Below are 19,202 nucleotides of genomic sequence, written 5' to 3' on the forward strand. Positions count from 1 at the left end.
AATAATATGTATTTTTTAAATATCGGGACCTTAGATTAAAGTTATTTATTTATAATAGCGTATTCATCCTGTCAAAAAACTTTACATACTTTGGTTAGACAAAGATAAAAGATATTATTATGATGACCTTCATACCATTTTCAACAATTTCCCTGCCAATTTCATCCCATATCTTATCTTTCTTTCTCATGTTTTGTAGTCACTGTCAGAGAAATTATAAAGGATTGGATATTTCCGGACCAACTCGATCAGCTGCTCAATGTCTTCGCCATTTTGATTTTACTAATTCCCTTGGCGAAATTGTCCGCCGCGAATAAATTCGCTGTCGACAGAGTTCCCGAAAATCGCAGCGAATATTCGCTGCAAATTCGCACTCAAGACGCAAGGCGGTCGCGCAAGCGTGCTCTGTCCCGTAAGCCAATACGAGCTTGATTGGCGAATAATTCGCTGCGAATATTCGCCGCGAATATTCGCTTTGGTTTGGGGGAGGCTTTATCCAGCTGAAAGAGTCTGACTTTCATCCATTATATTTTAAATAAAAACATTTTCGTTTTAAATAATCGAATTTTTTTGTATGAATTCATATTAAATAATATGCAGGGCTTCCCTGATAATATTATGTTAAATATATAAAATATTGCAATTAACTATATAATCAAATTTTCAACATACCTACCCGTATTTTGACTGTGTCTAATAGGTTTATATAAACAAGTAATTTTATACACAATAATATGTCAAAAACGAACCCATCTTATATTTTTATTTCATAAAATATTTTCAAAATACACATGTGTAAATAGGTAGGTAATAATATATAATGACTTTATTTTTGTTTGTACTGTAATTATTTGTGTTTTTTATTTAACAGTTTTATCTAAACAATAATGCTATGTTATTTTATATAGAACAATATGTAAAAACAAGACCATATTTCTTATTCCAATACTTAACCATTTGCTATTAACTGATTTGTGTTTAATTTTTCAAAATATTGTGTTTTTGTGTTATTAAAAATAAAATACTTACTTCCATTGGCATTATTCTTTCTTACCCTGAAAAATAGGTTTATCGTAAATTGGTTGTAAGCTGAAGTGTTGATAAAAAAATACTCAGTGGGGCGTTTTTATGTCCGAGTATGGCCCATTTGCAGAAAAGTGTACCTAATTTCAGAGAGAGAAAACTTTGTCTCACAAAACGAGTACGCACCAAAGAGATTGGAAGAGAGGAGTCCAATCTCTTTGGTACGCACTGACATTATTTGTGTGCTACCTCTGTGGGAGGAGTCCAATCTCTTTGTACCTATGATTTTTCCCATATTCAAAATAATTATAAACTATTACGCACTATAATCGTACATAGTACGCAGACTAAAATTATAGTTTTGTGTTATTATAGTGTAATTATAGTGTTCCAAATCCCAAATCACGAAGGCAATAGTAATAAAAAAAATGTATATTATTATTTTAATCGGAAATAAGTCTCGCTTTTTGTATGCTGACTAAATAAGGTTTGCCTATTTTTAGGTCATGTATTCCTTATTTATTTTTTATCGCACCGCTTAATTTTGCCTAGGTAGGTGTATTATATTATTCAGACGCGATTTTTGTATTTTCAAATCAGTGTTCTGTATTGTCTGTGACTGATTATGGTATATGAATGTGTACGGGTGTCTATGAAAAACATCTGTCATACTGTCAAAGTGTCAAAATACATACAATCCAATTTATTCTAAATCAACTGATAAGGAATTGAATATCACCATGGATAATTAATAAACGATTGTAATATTATATCCTTATTAATATATAGTTCCTCTCCAAAATGTGTTCACCCGCAGACTTAAAGCTTATAAAAAAGGAAATTCTACATCCAGGAAAAGGTTATAGACAGCTCAGAGATGGTTGTAAGGTAATTAATAAATCAGTATAAATTATTATAACAATAAAATCCAATGGTGCTCATTGTCCAGATGGAATACTTTATTATAATTATTATTAATAGATCTTAATTGGTTCAAATTTATGGTGGTTTTCAAGAATTATAGACATCTTTCCAATCAAAAGGAAGTCACCTAGGTGTCTTTGAAACACCAGAATGAACTCAAATAATAGTTATATTGGGAATGAGAAGTTTCCCAAGACTATGATAGTGTACTTAATTTTCGTGATTAGCTCCTCTAAACACTATAAGTACAGTAAGTACTCTCTCAGTAATCCGCCACCCCAAAAACCACCTAACAAGTGTCGAATTAGTGAAAGCAGTGGATTATAGTGCATACATACCTACAAAATATGGTAAAAATTAAAATAGGTGCCTATTTCGTAAAAATAGTTTGTTTGAGAAATTTGTACTAGAAAATTACAGTTTTATTTATAATTAAAATCAAGTATTTACTAAATTATACATATTTATAAACTAAGTTTATTAACTAAATATAGTTAATCACTTGACACAACCAGTTGTTCAGTATGGCAGATATTCTTGAAAGGCTTTTAGCATTCCTGGCTTTACCTATGACCAAAAGCTTCATTTTGTGTGTCCCGGTTGCATTGGAGCACGGTATAATAATTATGATGCGGTCCTTGGGCACTTTCCTCCCTGATAAATTACTTTCTTCGCGATGAACGTACGTTTTACGAAGGAGAAGTTTCCAAAATAAACCCGTCTCATCTGCGTTGTATACTTGTACGTGGTGGACTACTGAATTTGAAATCGAATACCGGCGAATTGTGGAGATTGATTTTGTACTTTCAAATAGAAAATTGTCAAATTTCAAATAGTAGTTGTCGGATAATCGAGCGGCGGATTACTGAAAGTGTACTGAATAAGTATGTTTATTTTGATGACTACTTAGTGTCATACAATATGGAAGACCTATTGAGCGACAGTAAATAATTATAAAAACGAAAAGAATAATAATACACATTTAGGCAGTGCTCAATGTGTTATAATATACTGATAATTATAGCTTCTGTACACGTGCATGGATTTACTGGGGAAATAACAATAGTATGTATTTTAAACTACAGTGAAACCCCGATTCTACGGTTTCAAGGGACCCTAAAAAAACGATAAATGCGGGATATATAAAAAAACTCATTTTTCTCCTGGATTTTTTTGACATCTTGAATTATTTTCAGTTTCTCAGCTAGAGTTCAAGTTTTTTTCATGTGTGGCATTTTACTTGCGACTTATAAAAATTCGTGATACGAGATATGACGCAAGAATGAGCGCCGACCGACCTTTGCAAACAAAGGTCTTAATATTTGTGACGGGACCATAATATTTAGATGATATATCGAGGAAAACGATAAATCGGGGATCGGTTAATGCTGGATTATTTAACATTGTTTTTATGGGTGTTTGGCGGGACTTTCAAAAATGAACAATCCTTGCAGGAAAACGATTTATGCGAGAACGGTAGATCGGGGTTCTACTGTACCACTAACTTTATATTTAACACAAAAACAATAAATATCAGTAACACGAGCTCGCAGTTTTTATGAATGTTATCAATCAAATTCATATTTACCGGCGACGTTTTCAAAAAATATTAATTTTATTTGGGTTTATTGAGGTTTTCATTCAGCATAAGAATTATGAAGCATTGTGTATTTGATTCTAGGTTCATTTTCATTTCCAAACGCGTAAAACAAACCCCGACAAGACCCTAATGGATGACAGCCGTAAAATAGGAAATAAGCAACCCATGGTTCTGGTCTTGGGGAAAAAATTCAAACTGGAGGCATGGGAAGCTATGGTTCAGCGGATGGCGGTTGACGAAGTCGCTAAGTTTACAGTCGACAAAAGTGTACGTATTTAAAAGATATCTCAAAATAGAACTATGTCCATGATACATGCCTAGCTGCGAATGCTGATGTCTTACTACCTCGGTTATCTGGATTTTTGATTATCTAGATGTCTTTTTGATCATCAGTTTCGTACGTATAATTTAAAACATCCTAATTAATAAAAGGTACCCCACGATGGCCATGCAATAACGACGATGATAATACATCAATTATTGCATTATTCTGAGACTGTTTTAAATTGGGTATAGACCCTTCAATTTCCCACCCGCGACTGGGCATAGGTACAGTACTAAAAATTCTCTATAACTTCTTAGTTAGAAGCAGACTTGAGAGTAGGTCTATTGTCTGGGCCCCGCATCAGTTGAAGTACGGCCTTATAGTGGAGAGGGTCCAGAAGAAGTTTTTGAGACTCCTTTACTTTTGGCTGTATGGATATTATCCGTGGCTGACAAAAGAAATGGCGTATTTCAAAAAAACACTACCTTATTCTTAGGTCAATAATTATTATAAAGCAATCATTATTCATAAGATGTTTATCACACTTGAATGGTCAAAGACATAGCTTATAATAAATATCTTTAGAATTATCTTCAAATGTGTTAATCTTGCCGATTTTTTGAATAATAAAATGCCTAGTTCTTGTCAAATTTGGGATCACAGAGATTATCAATATAATTTTTTATCGTGAATATTTTACAAAAATTATCTCGTAATAAATTATGCTAATGGTTTTATAAATGCGTTTAAAAATTAATAAATGTAAAAAATCTTAACACCGCTGCACAGTTATGTACCGAAATATGACTATATTCTAAAACATTAGAGCGAGAGGTTTAAAAGAATACTATTTTATGTAACAAAAATACTTTATGCAGTCATCAAATGTTTAAAATAACTATAAAGGATAATAAGGCTTCAAAATTATATAAATAGATTATCTACAACGTTTAAGGAGTGTCCAGGATCATGGTTTGAAAATACAATAAAAACTCAATTTTGACCTTCGACGAGCATGTCCCCCCTTAAGATATTGATATATTCCACTTACGTGAGCTGAATTTAGGTGGACGTTGTTTTATATGTTTTTAACATAGGGTCTATCAATCTAGTTCACTCGGTGTGCTTCCATGTGCTTTTATTTTTTCTTATTTTATTATTTACTTACATCATCCTGTGTTTTTATTTGAGAATTGTTATTACTTACTTTATGTCATGTCGGGAACGCTTTGAATTTATAATTTTGTCATGTTGTCATGTAAAATAAATAAATTTGAATTCTAATAGGTGTTGGATGTAGAGCAGCAAATGATTTTACGTGTTTAATTGCAATAATTGTGATAGCATAATTACAAAAATATGTCGATTAATATGTCGAGTAATTCCAATCGTTTCGCGACTATTTCATGGCCGTGTAAAGAAAGAAAAAAACTGATCCATATTAATTATTTGATTCCAGCTGGTCATACAATACCCGTTTGTTTCGAAGACTCTGCGTGATTTAGAAAAAGACGCGTGCGATAGAAGAACTCACTTCTGCGGTGTCACATTACAAAATGAAGGCATTGGTTATAAGGATCTAAACGAGTTTATCGCAAAACCGTGTGACTTGGAGTTTACGATAGGTAAATATATTTTTATTGGAAACATATCTTTTGTATCATGACAGGAAAATGTGGAAACCGAAGATATAGTAAAAACCTTTTTCTATAATGCAAAATGATACTTAGAAGCGTAATTATTCTAAAATTTGTAACAATATATCGCATGTTCTTTCTCATTGCCACTAAGATTGTCTAATAGGAATAATGTATTATGTTTTTCTCAATCAAACTAGGTTGCCAATATTAGTATTGTAAGTTAAGACGTATATCTTATGGTTTTGCATTATGCTTTAAATATTATAGTGCAGCTGAATAATGAAGACAACCAAAATGTGATGTTTGCTGCAAATGAATCCACAATGTGACATGCGTTACAGCTAATTTAATCATTAATGTTACTCAGTAGCGAAGGGTGGAGGTAGGCTGTTAAGATCAGACATAAATAGTGTACATTAAACTTTGTCAGTTAAACGTATTTGTTTCCTTTGAGCTAAGACCACAATGTGTAGATAGTGTTTATTAGTTTTTAAAATTCAATTAAACCCTTCCTAAATCAAACCATAACCACCCTTCGCCACTGGTGTTAATAGTCTTTTTCAGGTTCACATTTATATATTCAAGAGATGGTTTTTTTAACGTATTTGTCTAGGTGTGAGAATGAGGGGCTCAACACACACCAAAAGGAGACTCATACGGTACTGCTCAGTAAAGTTATGAAATGTTTGCCTTTAATTATCTCAGAAAGTAAATCGACAACTGGAAAGTAAAGATTTCAGATCGATTCGACCGATAACAAAAAAAGATATGCGAGTGGTGATAAATTTGGCCGCCCGTATCTAGTTTCGCCGAGTTATTCCGAGTGTGCTTTGCAGTGTTAATTTGCATTGTATTTTGGTTACCACTCACAAGACTGACATCCGGGAAGTCACCACACCGCCATCTCTGGGCTTTGCGCCTAAACAATCATAAATGTGGCATGGTTAAGTTGTGAATTTTCTTGCTGTTTTCCAGAGCTGCTGAAGGTTGAGTTTCCAGAGGAATATGAAAAGGATTCCTGGCAACTGTCTGATGAAGAGCGGTTAAATAACATTCCGATGCTGAAAGAGAAGGGGAACAATCTCTTCAAGAAAAAGCTCTACTTGGAAGCAGCTGATCACTATTCCGAGGCTATCGCTTTGTGCGAACAGCTGATGATCAAGTTAGTTTTCTGAAACATTCAAATATTCTTATATCAATAAATATCCAATAAGCAGCATTTCCCAAATAGTTTTATATTTTGTTTATTATTTTTTTTTATATTCACAGAGAAAAACCTCACGATGACGACTGGAACAAACTGGACGTGTTAAAAATTCCACTGTTGCTCAATTTTTCACAGTGTAAACTTTTCGAAGGGGACTATTACGCCGTAATCGAGCACTGTACGACTGTTTTAAAATCAGACCCAGGTAAGATTTCATAAAGCAATCATCACCACTTTTACTCGATAAACGTACTAGACGTCTACATAAATTGTCTCTACTCGCTTCTCCTCAGAGACAGTGTTACCAACTGTCATTCACAATGCTAGAAAATAATGCTAGAATCCTAAGAAAATAATGCTAGATTTTTTTTAAATTGTAAAAGTGTCTAGAAACTAGCAAAATAGCTTTCAAAAAAATGTGTCACAATTATAAACATCATTCTTAAACGCCTGCTAGATACTCATGCTTTACCACAAGTTTACCTGCGCAAACCGGTGGTTTGTATCGGGAAGCCCGTGTGTATGGATGGGAAAACTGTAGCTCGCGCAAACCGAAAAGTGTTCTGTATTTTTTTCACAAACTCTACCACGCAGGCAAGTCGCTGCCATTTAGCCGGCGCATTAGAAGAACAAGGATCAAAAAAAAAAAATAGCATTTTACAACTACTAATATAATAAAAATTTTAAATCAATGCAGGAAAGAAATTTAGTAATCATTGCAACTGTTTGCATATTTACCGAGTTCTGTGCTGTTTATAGATAACGTGAAGGCTCATTTCAAGCGGGCCAAGGCTCAAGTGGCAGCATGGAGTCCTGCCGCGGCCATCACTGACTTCAACCGAGTCATAGAGCTGGATCCGTCCCTCACGGCGGCCGTCAACAAAGAACTGAAACAACTCGAAGAACTCCAGAAGGAGCACGATCAACAGGATAAAATAAAATTGAAGAATATGTTCTCTTAAACTGGCCATCCACGGTCGCTCTATTTGAATCATGTGGATTTGGTTCAATTTATGTCTCCAAGTTGTAAAAATGGTGTTCGATTCGGAGTGACAGTGAATGTTTACGTTAAAAATATGTTTTATATGATGTGGCCTAAATGTCGCAGGTTTTTGTTTGCCATAATGTTTGGTTTGGATGTCAGTTTTATCGAGTGCTCTTGTTTCGAAAGATATGTTTTAACATTTTGACTTTAGTGCTTGTCTATAAATGATGTCATGCCTTGAAAGGGAGGGCGGTTTCTATAATATGATGATTTGCCATGAAAGGGATTGGAGGGGCCTAAAATTGTGTAATATATTGTAATGTCACAAACAGTGACGTCCCGTAGGGGTAGGCAGATTGAGCGTCGCTTGGGGGCGGCAGTTACTCGAAGGGCGGCAAAGCGAGGAGAATCATTTGGTAAATAGAAACAGCTACATAAACTTAGTACCTAATAAATATCTTTCCATAAAAAAATTAGGGTACTGTTCGGTTATGAGGAATACAGCGGAAAACACATTTTATTAGCCGATATACTGGATTATTTGTTAAGTTAACCTAACCAAACCTAACCTAACCCAACCTAACCTAACCCAACCTAACCTAACTTAAACTAACCCAAACTAACAAATAATCCAGTATGTCGGGTATTTTAAAAATGTGTTTTCCGCTGTATTCCTCATAACCGATCAGTACCAAAATTAGCTCACTAGTTGGAAACAAAATGAATTAATTAACATAAAATGTTTAACAGGACTGTAATTATTCTGTTGGGTTCGCGATATCTAGTTTACTTCCGTTGTCCTTCGACGTCCATGGTGACCAGAAATGACACGTGCACGGATGTTAAAAAAAAGTATAAAAAATGGGGCGTTATTTTGGCGTTGCCCAGGGGCGGCATTTTGTCTAAAGACATCACTGGTCACAAAACCAATGTAAAGTATTTTTTTTAACTCAGAGTAAAATATTCCATGTTATAGACATTCTCGTGTTGGTGGAAACATAAAATACTTGCTAATATAGACGAATAAATTGTAAATTATTGTTGCCAACCATACTATAGTAAATTATAATACAGTGCATTTAATTTGAACAAAATGGAAAACAGTAAGTTTATACCTTTGTATAATCATTATAATAATCAGCATAGAAGAAGATGGCAACACTGTTGTAAATAAATTCATGAGAAGGTAGAAAAAAGCATTGTATGTAAAAGAAAAAATGCCCTTTGAGTAAACAGTGCAGATTATGTTAATAAACAATTTACAGGGATTGGTTGTTAGTCTTTTACCAATCTCATTGGGTTAAACACACCTTGAAAAATGTATATTCAGATTGAGTCTGCACCCACGGATTCAGATACACGTGATCTACCAACTATAAAGATTTATGTGATTAGAACCATCCACACTTTAAGGCACACCAACTATCTTGGGAGATTAGGAGTAACTTCGAAATTACGGAGCCAGGATGTGGCAGGTCATGGGGAAAGGGAAAATCATGACATCTACAGTAAAATCATTCTTTCAAAATTCGAGAACGCAATAAAATTAACTAACGAAAACTAATTAGTATGTATATATTATTATAAAACATAATACTTTTAAACACACCTTTCTATGTAGTTAGAGGAAACTGCTGGTACAGTTTTATTCTACATAATTTACATAAATTCTACATAAATTACTTGATAATTTTTTTAAATGTACTTGATAACATAATTATAATATTACAAAATGTAACTTAAGTACCTACCTAACATAATATTAATTTATTATAAGAAAGTTCCAACCAGGAGATTGGAGCAGACGGATTTTTTAATTGTTTGACTTTGACATGAAAACGTTAAATTTGAATTGACCAATGTTCAAAAATTTTAAATCAATAACCTTTTGAAAATATACCAATCTTAATGATTATTATTGATTCTTAATTTCAGAGCAGAAAATAGTTGAAAATTCTGTTCTCCAGTTCTGTGGCATTGCTCTGCTACTCCATGCTCCATCCAGCTCCGAACTCTGCTTCAATGTTCTGGTTCCAACACATTGTCAATGCTATAGTACACAAACTCATACCTAAACCATATTAACAAAACAAATAGTGTAACAAAAGTGGTCCATTTCCTTGGACTGTTACACAATGGAACCCCGATTTTATATGCCTGGAATTCATGTTTTCCCGCCATTTGCGTGTAATTTCTGATATTTCTCGCAATTTAGTTACCTACCTGTTTGAAATGATCAAAATTTAATTCAAAATAAAAATTCTATTTATTTCAACGCATTCAATTCGATGCATGACAATCCGACCATGTCCGATCCTAATAAGATCATATGGGCCTCCACAGAGTGGAGGTTTGTATTAACAGATTTTGTTTTTACGAGAAATGGATGTCAGCCACTTGCTCAACCTATTAAATCCATTCTCTGACTCAAACACAAATTGAAAAACAATATGTGTACTTGCCAGACCCAGGATTCGAGACTTGGACCCACGACGCTGTAGGCTGACGCTTAAGCCACGTGGCCATTGTGAGTGATTTGTGCATGTGCATGACAATCATTGAGATGAATTCCAGACATGTGTGCATTTCTATTTATAAATGCTGCAGTGCCCAAGACCTAAGTTACATAATGCGATTGTATAAGGTTTTTGTTGTTCGGTTTTGTCGTTTCTCGTTCAAATAATGTCTCGACAAAGAAAAACATTGTCAGTTCAATTCTTGTAAGAGTGAAAGAACACGTTGACATAATATGCTCCAAACCAATTTCTACCTATACATTTATTTTTTCTGTATTTTCAATACCCCTAATATACATATTTTCTCGTTTATTTATGTTTTTTTTGTCAGTCCCTTCAAGTCGGGGTTTCACTGTATTTTAAAACCATTACAAAATTTTTGCAAAAAGAGAATCAGGTGTACAAACCTAATATTTATTTTTGAGTTGTGTTTATTGAGTCGAGAATAAAGTTTATTAATGGCCTCATTGCGTATGGCTGATAGACTCAAATGAATGGCGGAGCAATTTTAATAAGTATTGATCAATATTTTTTAGTATTTATTACTAAACATTTATAATCATTAAATTTTGATTGGTGTTGGCACTGAAAATAATATGTAAAACTGTGAAGTTCTGTGTTGATTGTTTATTAAATAAACAATAAAGCATGAGCTTGTGTTGGAACGATCATTGACTGTGTGTACTTTCTTTTGTTAATTTAACTATAGTATTTTTAAGTAGATAATTACTATTTTTGATGTTATAGAAATATAACCTTAATTATTTGAAACAAAATTCATAATATTGTTATTTTTCTATATAATATGTGTGGCACTTAGAATAATATGTTTGACAATCAACAATTTATTATTTATTTTATCATAGAAATCGTCTTCATAGAGCTTTGTCTATGTTGATTAAAATTCGTTCTGTCTGTCGGTCTATATGAATTGAGAATGATATTTCAAATTTTTAAAACACTAATTTTTTTTAAGTGTCAGATAATGTGAATACGTGTATTAAATAAGGCTCTAAGTACCAAAAAGTAATATTGCCTGTAGTTACAAAATACCGAGTCATTGCAGTAAAATTTCATGAAGCAGACCTTTTGAAAAATGTAGTTTTACAGTGTGAAGCAATCACGGCAGCTTCTATAATTTTAGGTATTAAGAACTCGCAAGTGTCAACACACCATCGTCAGCTATTTTATATTGAATGCCGTTGACCACTGCAGTGCTACTTACATCATTATAAATAAAACACGCCAACGGACTTACAACGTCGACAGGTTTAATTATTTTGCTGTATTTTTTTGACTTGCTTGAGGCACTTAGACTATAGTTGAAGTTATTGGCGTTGGTATGTAGAACATTTTTCTATAAAAATGTCAGTTTTTATGTTTTTGGTGCTTAGCGCCTTAATTAATACACGTATTCATGTGATATCATGCTTCAGTATCACTGATAACCTAGACCAGTTATGTACAATCGGTAGCTAGCTGACACTTAGTAGCCCGAGAAGATATTTGAAGGGACCTTTGAACAAATTTGTTTTAATTTTTTTTTTCAAATGTCAAATACAATTCCGTTTTGACATGTATATTTTTAATTTTTTTTAAAGAGTAATATATATAGGGCCCCGCCAATGTTTTTGAAATAGTTAAGGTAGCAGTTAGCTCCTAAAAGGTTGGATATCGCTGATTTAGACTGACAGTGGCGGTGTTATAAATTTCGACAATCACATCATTCTCTTTATTTTTGAAGATAACAATGCAATAAAAAACTACTATTTTTTACTATATATAATAGGTATTATACTTATCAATCATAAGAAGGTAAAATGCAATAAAATGTAAACAGTGTCTGTGTCAGTGTTATGGATCAAGTAACATATTCATAAAAATGAGTTATAAATGCCATTTGATAGTGCGTAAATCTTTAATTTCGATAATGCTGCGATCACATTATGATCACGTCATATGCTGGTACGGCGACAAATTAAGTCGATGGTTTCGTCATTCCGCAGAATATTTTGAATGATCACTATCTCTATAAATTCAATGATGGAGAGTGCCAACTCTAATGTATTAGTATTTTGAATTTTCGTAACAGTTTCTACGTGTGCGTATGTTAAAATTATTTGCAATACTGCATCCATAGATAATATTTTTAACAGAACCCAACCAACAGACCATAGATAACAGACGTAAACACCAGACGTAGATAATAATTTCATAGAAAATCCATAGAGAAAAGAGTGCGCGTTTTGACATGAGTCGAAAATGTGTAGGAATGCAGAACATAATAAAAAACGTTCATTGAGTCATGTGGTTGCCGATGTAGCGCGGTACGCGTGAGGTGACCTTATTGTTGCTGTGGTAATTTGTTTTTCTAACTGACAATGTTCGTTTAAAGATTCAAAATGTGCTGTGGAATGGGAGCATCAGCTGATAACATTTTAAATAACAAGAAAAACAACATTACACACTTTTTTCCCGTAGCAGCAGCTTACTGTGACAGCAGATAACATGATGATAACGCATTTGACGTATAGGAATCATTTAAACAGGCAAAAATGTGGACCAATATTTCATTGAATGCCATTGTGTGGATTGCTTACATGTTTTAAAATATATAAAGTAATTATCTCATTTTCATGTAAACTTTACTTGAATTTTAATTAATTTAAGTTTGTACTAGACAATTTCAATCATTATTTGCGACCCGGGTTTCGCCTTTCGGCATCTTCAGGCACTATGCGCACTCTTCATTGCAAACACATAATTTGAAACAGCCTCAGAATTTGCGTCATAAAATCACAAGGTATCTCCAGTCCACTGGATACAACCATATACGTCTATTCAATTCTAAACTATCCCAAACGCCAATTTTTGAAATACGTTTTTTTACATCAATCGATTATCTATGAAGTTTCCAACATTTCTGTATAAACCTAAATGCATAGGATTATATTAAATTTAAGAAACAATTATTTTCATGCCACTTCTTAAGTATCCTAAGTGACATTATTTGCCAATGTAGTGAATTTTTCATAAATTTTAAATTGGAAAAAATTCCCCAACATTAATTGTAATTTGAAACACAAAAATGATTTTTTAATATTTTGATATTACAGAACTAAAATCAATTTAAGTATAGGTTCGTAATTTCTAAATTTCGCTTCCCTGAACATTTTATGGTTTGGCGTTTAGGATAGTTTTCTTCACAATAACACAGAGTCCTAATGTGACAGCATTTTCATTGCGGCCTATGATGTCAGTGTCGTCCCCATAATATGCCAATATTAAACGCTATTGTAAATATATAAGTTTATTGACATTGATGTAAGTTTCCGACGCGATATTGAAAAGTAATGTGGCTAGTCGATCTCCTTGTCTGAGACCTGTAGATACATTGTAGATTTCTGCTCAATTAAACCGAAACAATATATTATAATATTGGGGGTATGTGTTAAATCTTTTTCGCCTTATGTAAACGCAATTAAAAAGGATTGGAGACTACTGCTCTAAGATTACAAAACCTTTTATTAAATAACTTGCATATACCTACCTCGTCTTTAATTTAGCATAATTTAATAAACCGCCATAATTTTAATATGTGCAATATGTATTAATTGTTATTGACAAAATGTGATTTATTTAAATACAACTGTGTGATTATGGAATTAAAAAATAATGTTTCTTCATAATGTTTACTATTTTATTCTGTATGTATCCAAGAAAACTTTTCTCCCTGCAGTAAGTCAACAAAGAATTCATCTTCCTTTCCTCTACTCTCGTTCCAACCCTATTGGGCTTTATGAAAATAATTGTTTGATTAATCAATTTTTATAAAGAAATTGTTTATATTAGTGGTGATGGGTGGAGGTAGGTAGTGCTTGCGAAACTTTGTCAGTCAAACATATTTGTTTTCATTAAACTAATGCTCCTTTCAGATTATACGGTTTTGACCGTACGGCGACACTCTTTTAGTGGTGTGAAGAAGAGCATGGCCCTTTTCACATTACATGGTGATGGTTAAAAACGGAAACGACACCGGCGACATGGCGCACGGATGGCTACCGATGACTCAGTGATGTACGTGACCTAATACACGCTTTCACATTAAACGGTTTTAAATCGACAACACTCAACCACAAAACTGTGCATAAACCATGTAGTGTGAAAAAAGCGTAAACTTGTTGCCGATTTGGATTTTTACCGTTCGATTTTTTTCCGTACGGTTAAAACCATATATTATGAAATAAGGGTAAGACTACAATGTGGAGATATTGTTTGTGAGTTTTTAAAATTAAATTAAACCCTGCATAATCCAAGCCATAGATAATAGTAAAAAAATATTTGTTTATCTATAAAATATCTAAAATTATGTACTTATGGTTTAATGGCATAATTTTATATATTTTATAGATTGAAGAATACTTTTTATCAATTATGGTTTGTGTTGGGCTTAATGAATTAAAAAAAACTAACCAACACCATCTGTAATATGTATTTTTAATTCAAAGAAAACAAATAAGTATGACTGAAAAAGTGTGCACTGTTTTTGTCGGATCGCCATTAGCATACCTAAGCTATTGTGGTTTGGTTTAGGCAAGGATTAATTGATATTTAAAAATTAACCAACACTATCTGCAAATTGTAGCCTTACTTCAATGGAAACAAATACTTATTAACATACATAATTTTGAAAAACACTTTCTGAGAAAATATATTATAACCAATAGAAAAATCTTTTTTGAAAAAAGTAAGCCACCCCGGCAGGGAATCGAACCTTGCATCTCCCGGGTTTACGCCCCATCCGCGCATTATCTCTATGCTACGCAGTGACATACTAATTGCGACAAACTTTAACTATTGGCCAATTTTAATACCCATATATATATTCAAAAAAATATACATAGGTATACTCAAAAAAGATTTTTTCTATTGGTTATAATATATTTTCTCAGAAAGTGTTTTTCAAAATTATGTATGTTCAATAATTAGAATGGTACATTCTTAAATCTTGTGAATTATTCGTTGAATAAAAGAAATAGTTAATCATAAATTATTAGCAAGTTCAAGTAAGTTACATCATAAAAAATATTGGAGAAATCCACGACGTCGGTTAGTAATCGAAGTAATAGGTATCTACTTTGATTTAATAAACAAAAATCGATTGCCAAAGTAGCTTGATTTGGAAGAGCGGTGATGAGTGGGTATTAAAATTGGCCAATAGTTAAAGTTTGTCGCAATTAGTATGTCACTGCGTAGCATAGAGGTAATGCGCGGATGGGGCGTAAACCCGGGAGATGCAAGGTTCGATTCCCTGCCGGGGTGGCTTACTTTTTTCAAAAAAGATTTTTTCTATTGGTTATAATATATTTTCTCAACAATTATAAATACCTCAATACAAAAATATGAAAATCTACCCTCGATAGCCGCCGATAGCAGTCTTATGTATAGAATAGATCTGCCCACAAAATTGGCTGCACTAAATACGAAACAAAAACTTGGTGAATCTAGTAGTAGTAATTCTGACAGACAGTAAATTGGTGGACCGCAATGTATGGCGTAATTGAAAAAAGTGATAAGTACAGCTATATTATTGTCTGCTATGTTCTGTGAGTGTTATAGAGAACATCATTAAAAAAAACTATTTTTTCCCAAAAACTGCTCGGCACGTCAATCGAAAAATAATATTTGGGAAATTTTGGCACGCGTACGTAAAAAGGTTCGCCAACCCTGTACTATAGCGACTGCAGACAATAGAGATTTCAATTGAAATTCAGCAGGACCGAATCAACGCTGGTAATCCTTTGAAATCAATTAGTTTGTCATTCTGTGGATAGGTCATTGTGAAACACTACTTCCTTGGAAGTACCGCGAGTACAGTGCGTTTATAAAGTCATTTAACCCCATCACATTATTAATATAATTAGGTATTAATTTTCTGTACTGAAGGTAAATTTAATTATGGAACTCTGTAAAACAGTTATCTTCATAATATGCGTCTATTACGATGTTCCATTTTCTTAGTTCATCCATATGTTGCAAAAGTATGAACTATAAAGAGACATCGTGCAAAAGGATTCAATCGTTGAGTGTTGGGTGTACATCACAGAACAGATAATAAATATAATTCCGATAGGCTATATTCAATACGCTACATTTTTGAATTTGTGAGTATCCTACGAAAATGAAACACGCATAACGCACGTGTAATATTATGTGTAATACACCAATATTAAATGAGCGTCAATGCATAAATCGAGAGCAGTTGTCAGTATTCGACGTATGACATATTTTTGACACGTGTTTATCCTGGATTCTTTCTTACTCGAGATCGGTTACCTGCTACTCTTTATCCGTTAGGTATTTCAGTTCCCTGTCCAGGACCAAGGGATCTGAGCAAAAGGCGACTATCATGATCTATGGCTGAATCTCGTTAATTCCAGTCAACTGTGTCAAAGGTAGATGATGCTTTGACGACTGCAAACCTTCGTGGAGAAATTAAAAAAGAAGTGGATGGAAGAAAAAACTGCGTTGCAAGCTCAGATTAAATAAAATAATTAGATGGAGTGTTTATATAAAGAAGTACTAGGTAATAAACAGTTTGCTAGAGAAAGCTGAGCACATTGTGCTACGTAATATTTATTTAAATTTTTTCAAAGGTAAAACACCGATTATTGAAAGTAGATAGGTATGCCAAACTAAAAAAATACCCACTTTGAGTTTGATCCGCATTTGAACCCGGGACCTCTCACCCTAACCGAATTAATATATAATTACAATAATTAAAACACCGATGACAGTACTAGGTATTGTGCCTTTTGTTTATGAGATGCAGTAGTGGCGAAGGGTGTAGGTAGACTGTAAAGATCCGACATAAATAGTGCACACTAAAATTTGTCAGACAAACGAATTTGTTTTCATTTAACTAAAGCGTAAATTACAGTAAACTACTTTACGAGCTGTTTGTTGGCGAATTTAAAAGCGGGCGATTCAGCTACTGCGATTGTGATGGTGACACATAAAACTTTCCATTCGCTGAGAAGCCACAAGCCAGCGACTATTTTGACAGAACGTAGTTTGTTTTTTTACCGGGAGATTGCTAGTACGCTCTACTGCGCAGATGCAGTAGGCCCACATGCCGGTGTGTAGCGTGTAAAGTTGACCGGCTTTCAATTTTTCTCGGTAGATTGTTTACAATCTGCTTGTTAGCTTGTTCGATGATGACACTGGGCGACTTTACAGGCAGGTTGTAAATTTGCCAACAAGCAACTCGTAAAGTAGCTCAATGTAATTGACGCATAGACAACAATGAGTAGATAGTATTTGTTAGTTTTTTTTAAATTAAATTAAATCCTGCCCAATCCAAGCCATAGTAAATAATAGTAAAAACATATTTTATAGAAGAAGAATATTTTTTATCGGTTACGGTTTGGTATACGCATGGCTTAAGACGGTACTTCAGTGAAACGGAAAATAATTTTCAACTAAAGGTGCGACGAAATTTGGACTGGCTGGCAGTCGGAGAGCGAAAGTTGAGCTGTGAACACATCAATTTGTTTTGTGATGGCGACGGGGGAATTATTCTTAAATCGTGTAAAGATGAATAAAAGACGTTACCCATTTACTTGAAAAAGAAAACGTGTCAATGAATATATTATTATTATTAGTAATAGAACAATAAACATAACATTTAATGGACGCATGTTGACTTTTTATGACAAATTATGTTTTTTTCTGCACGCGTCATTTGCATAATCTTCGCGTCGCGTAGTCACGTTCGTTTTAGACCGTGCCCCAGCTGAAGTATAGCCTTAATGAATTAAAAAAAACTAACCAACACCACCTGTAATATGTATTCATAATTCAACGAAAACAAATAAGTATGACTGACAAAGTGTGCACCGTTTTTGTCGGATCGCCCATAGCATACTTAAACTATTATGGTTTGGTTAGGTAGGATTTAATTGAATTTAACGAAACCAAATAAGTATGACTGACAATGTTTAGTGTGCATTATTTATGTCGAATCTTAACAGCCTACGTCCACCCTTCGCCACCGGATGACAGTTATGAAGTAATATACATGTTTTTTACAACGTTTTTATGAGGTCGTATTCTTATTTGTCCAGTGGTTGTTTATCCGGTACAAATCTTGCAATCGATTTTTAACTAACTTCCTGACTAGCTAGACATTTGAAACTTTTAGAAGATCACGATGCCAATGCATTTTTTTAAATACGTCTTGCCATCTTTAAGTAGAATTGAATTCATTTTCAGTTAATTCTGTTTTGTAAGAAAAGTTATTTCGGAAGAAATCCGTAATCCAATCCACTATTATTGGTTGCTAGGGGTCTGGGGTCCTAGCAACAAAATTATTAATATATACGTGCGTTACTATGGAAATCAATATGAATGTCAAAATGACATTTCAGTATTATTTCTATCAAGTACAATTTTTTTTATCGTTTAAGCTAGTCAAGTCAAGTTTGTATGATTCAACAGAAAATTTAAAAACGTTGTACATAAAAAGTCCTTTTTATCTTGTAATTACTTTTATTAAAATCAAGAAAACAATCTGTTATATTTTTACCAATTGTAAAGGTGTTTCAATCACACACAAATCCTCTCATTTTATTCAGAGAATTATTTATTAAACTGTTGTTTCGCAAGTACACTGTGTCGATAAAAAACAGTCGTATTTCACGAAGAAGTACCAATCGGGGTGAAATATTCCCGCTAAGCTCCGCCAATTAATCAGCAAACCCTGTGAAGAGAAAAAAACGATTTTCTTATCATAATCCCAAATGAGTTTTCACCGAATTGAAAATATAAAAAAATTTCCGCCGTAATGGGAAAATTGTAAATCTTAAGCATCGACGAATATATTTAGCAAGAGTAATAAGTAGGGGATGTGATCGAACGTGTGACCCATTATAATATTTAGGTACATGGATCAATGAGAAATGGGACCAGTCTCAGGAAATAAAAAACTAGAATTGAGATCGCAAGGAGCGCCTTTCTCAAAATGAGACGCCTCCTTAGCAA

At 33.5% G+C, this 19,202-nt stretch overlaps 1 protein-coding gene across 1 annotated transcript; it reads left to right on the forward strand.

Annotated features, from left to right (window-relative positions):
* Positions 1–1,671: 1,671 nt before the first annotated feature.
* Positions 1,672–7,970, forward strand: LOC147073585 (AH receptor-interacting protein). The gene is made up of 6 exons (XM_085944557.1): positions 1,672–1,911; positions 3,629–3,814; positions 5,272–5,437; positions 6,428–6,614; positions 6,722–6,864; positions 7,419–7,970. The coding sequence occupies exons 1-6, from the start codon at positions 1,825–1,827 to the stop codon at positions 7,619–7,621; spliced, it is 972 nt and encodes a 323-aa protein (XP_085800683.1). The 5' UTR covers positions 1,672–1,824; the 3' UTR covers positions 7,622–7,970.
* Positions 7,971–19,202: the final 11,232 nt, after the last annotated feature.

The sequence above is a fragment of the Rhyacophila brunnea genome, unplaced genomic scaffold (genome assembly GCF_057557595.1).
Source record: "Rhyacophila brunnea isolate RB1 unplaced genomic scaffold, BYU_Rbru_1.0 scaffold_17, whole genome shotgun sequence".
In the NCBI taxonomy this organism is placed as follows: Eukaryota; Metazoa; Arthropoda; class Insecta; order Trichoptera; family Rhyacophilidae; genus Rhyacophila; species Rhyacophila brunnea.

Excerpts from the sequence above, each read along its gene's own strand:
- LOC147073585 (XM_085944557.1), top strand. The coding sequence starts at position 1,825 with ATGTGTTCACCCGCAGACTTAAAGCTTATAAAAAAGGAAATTCTACAT. Across the intron at positions 6,615-6,721 it reads TGCGAACAGCTGATGATCAA|AGAAAAACCTCACGATGACG; the intron begins GTTAGTTTTCTG and ends TTATATTCACAG. Across the intron at positions 6,865-7,418 it reads TGTTTTAAAATCAGACCCAG|ATAACGTGAAGGCTCATTTC; the intron begins GTAAGATTTCAT and ends TGCTGTTTATAG.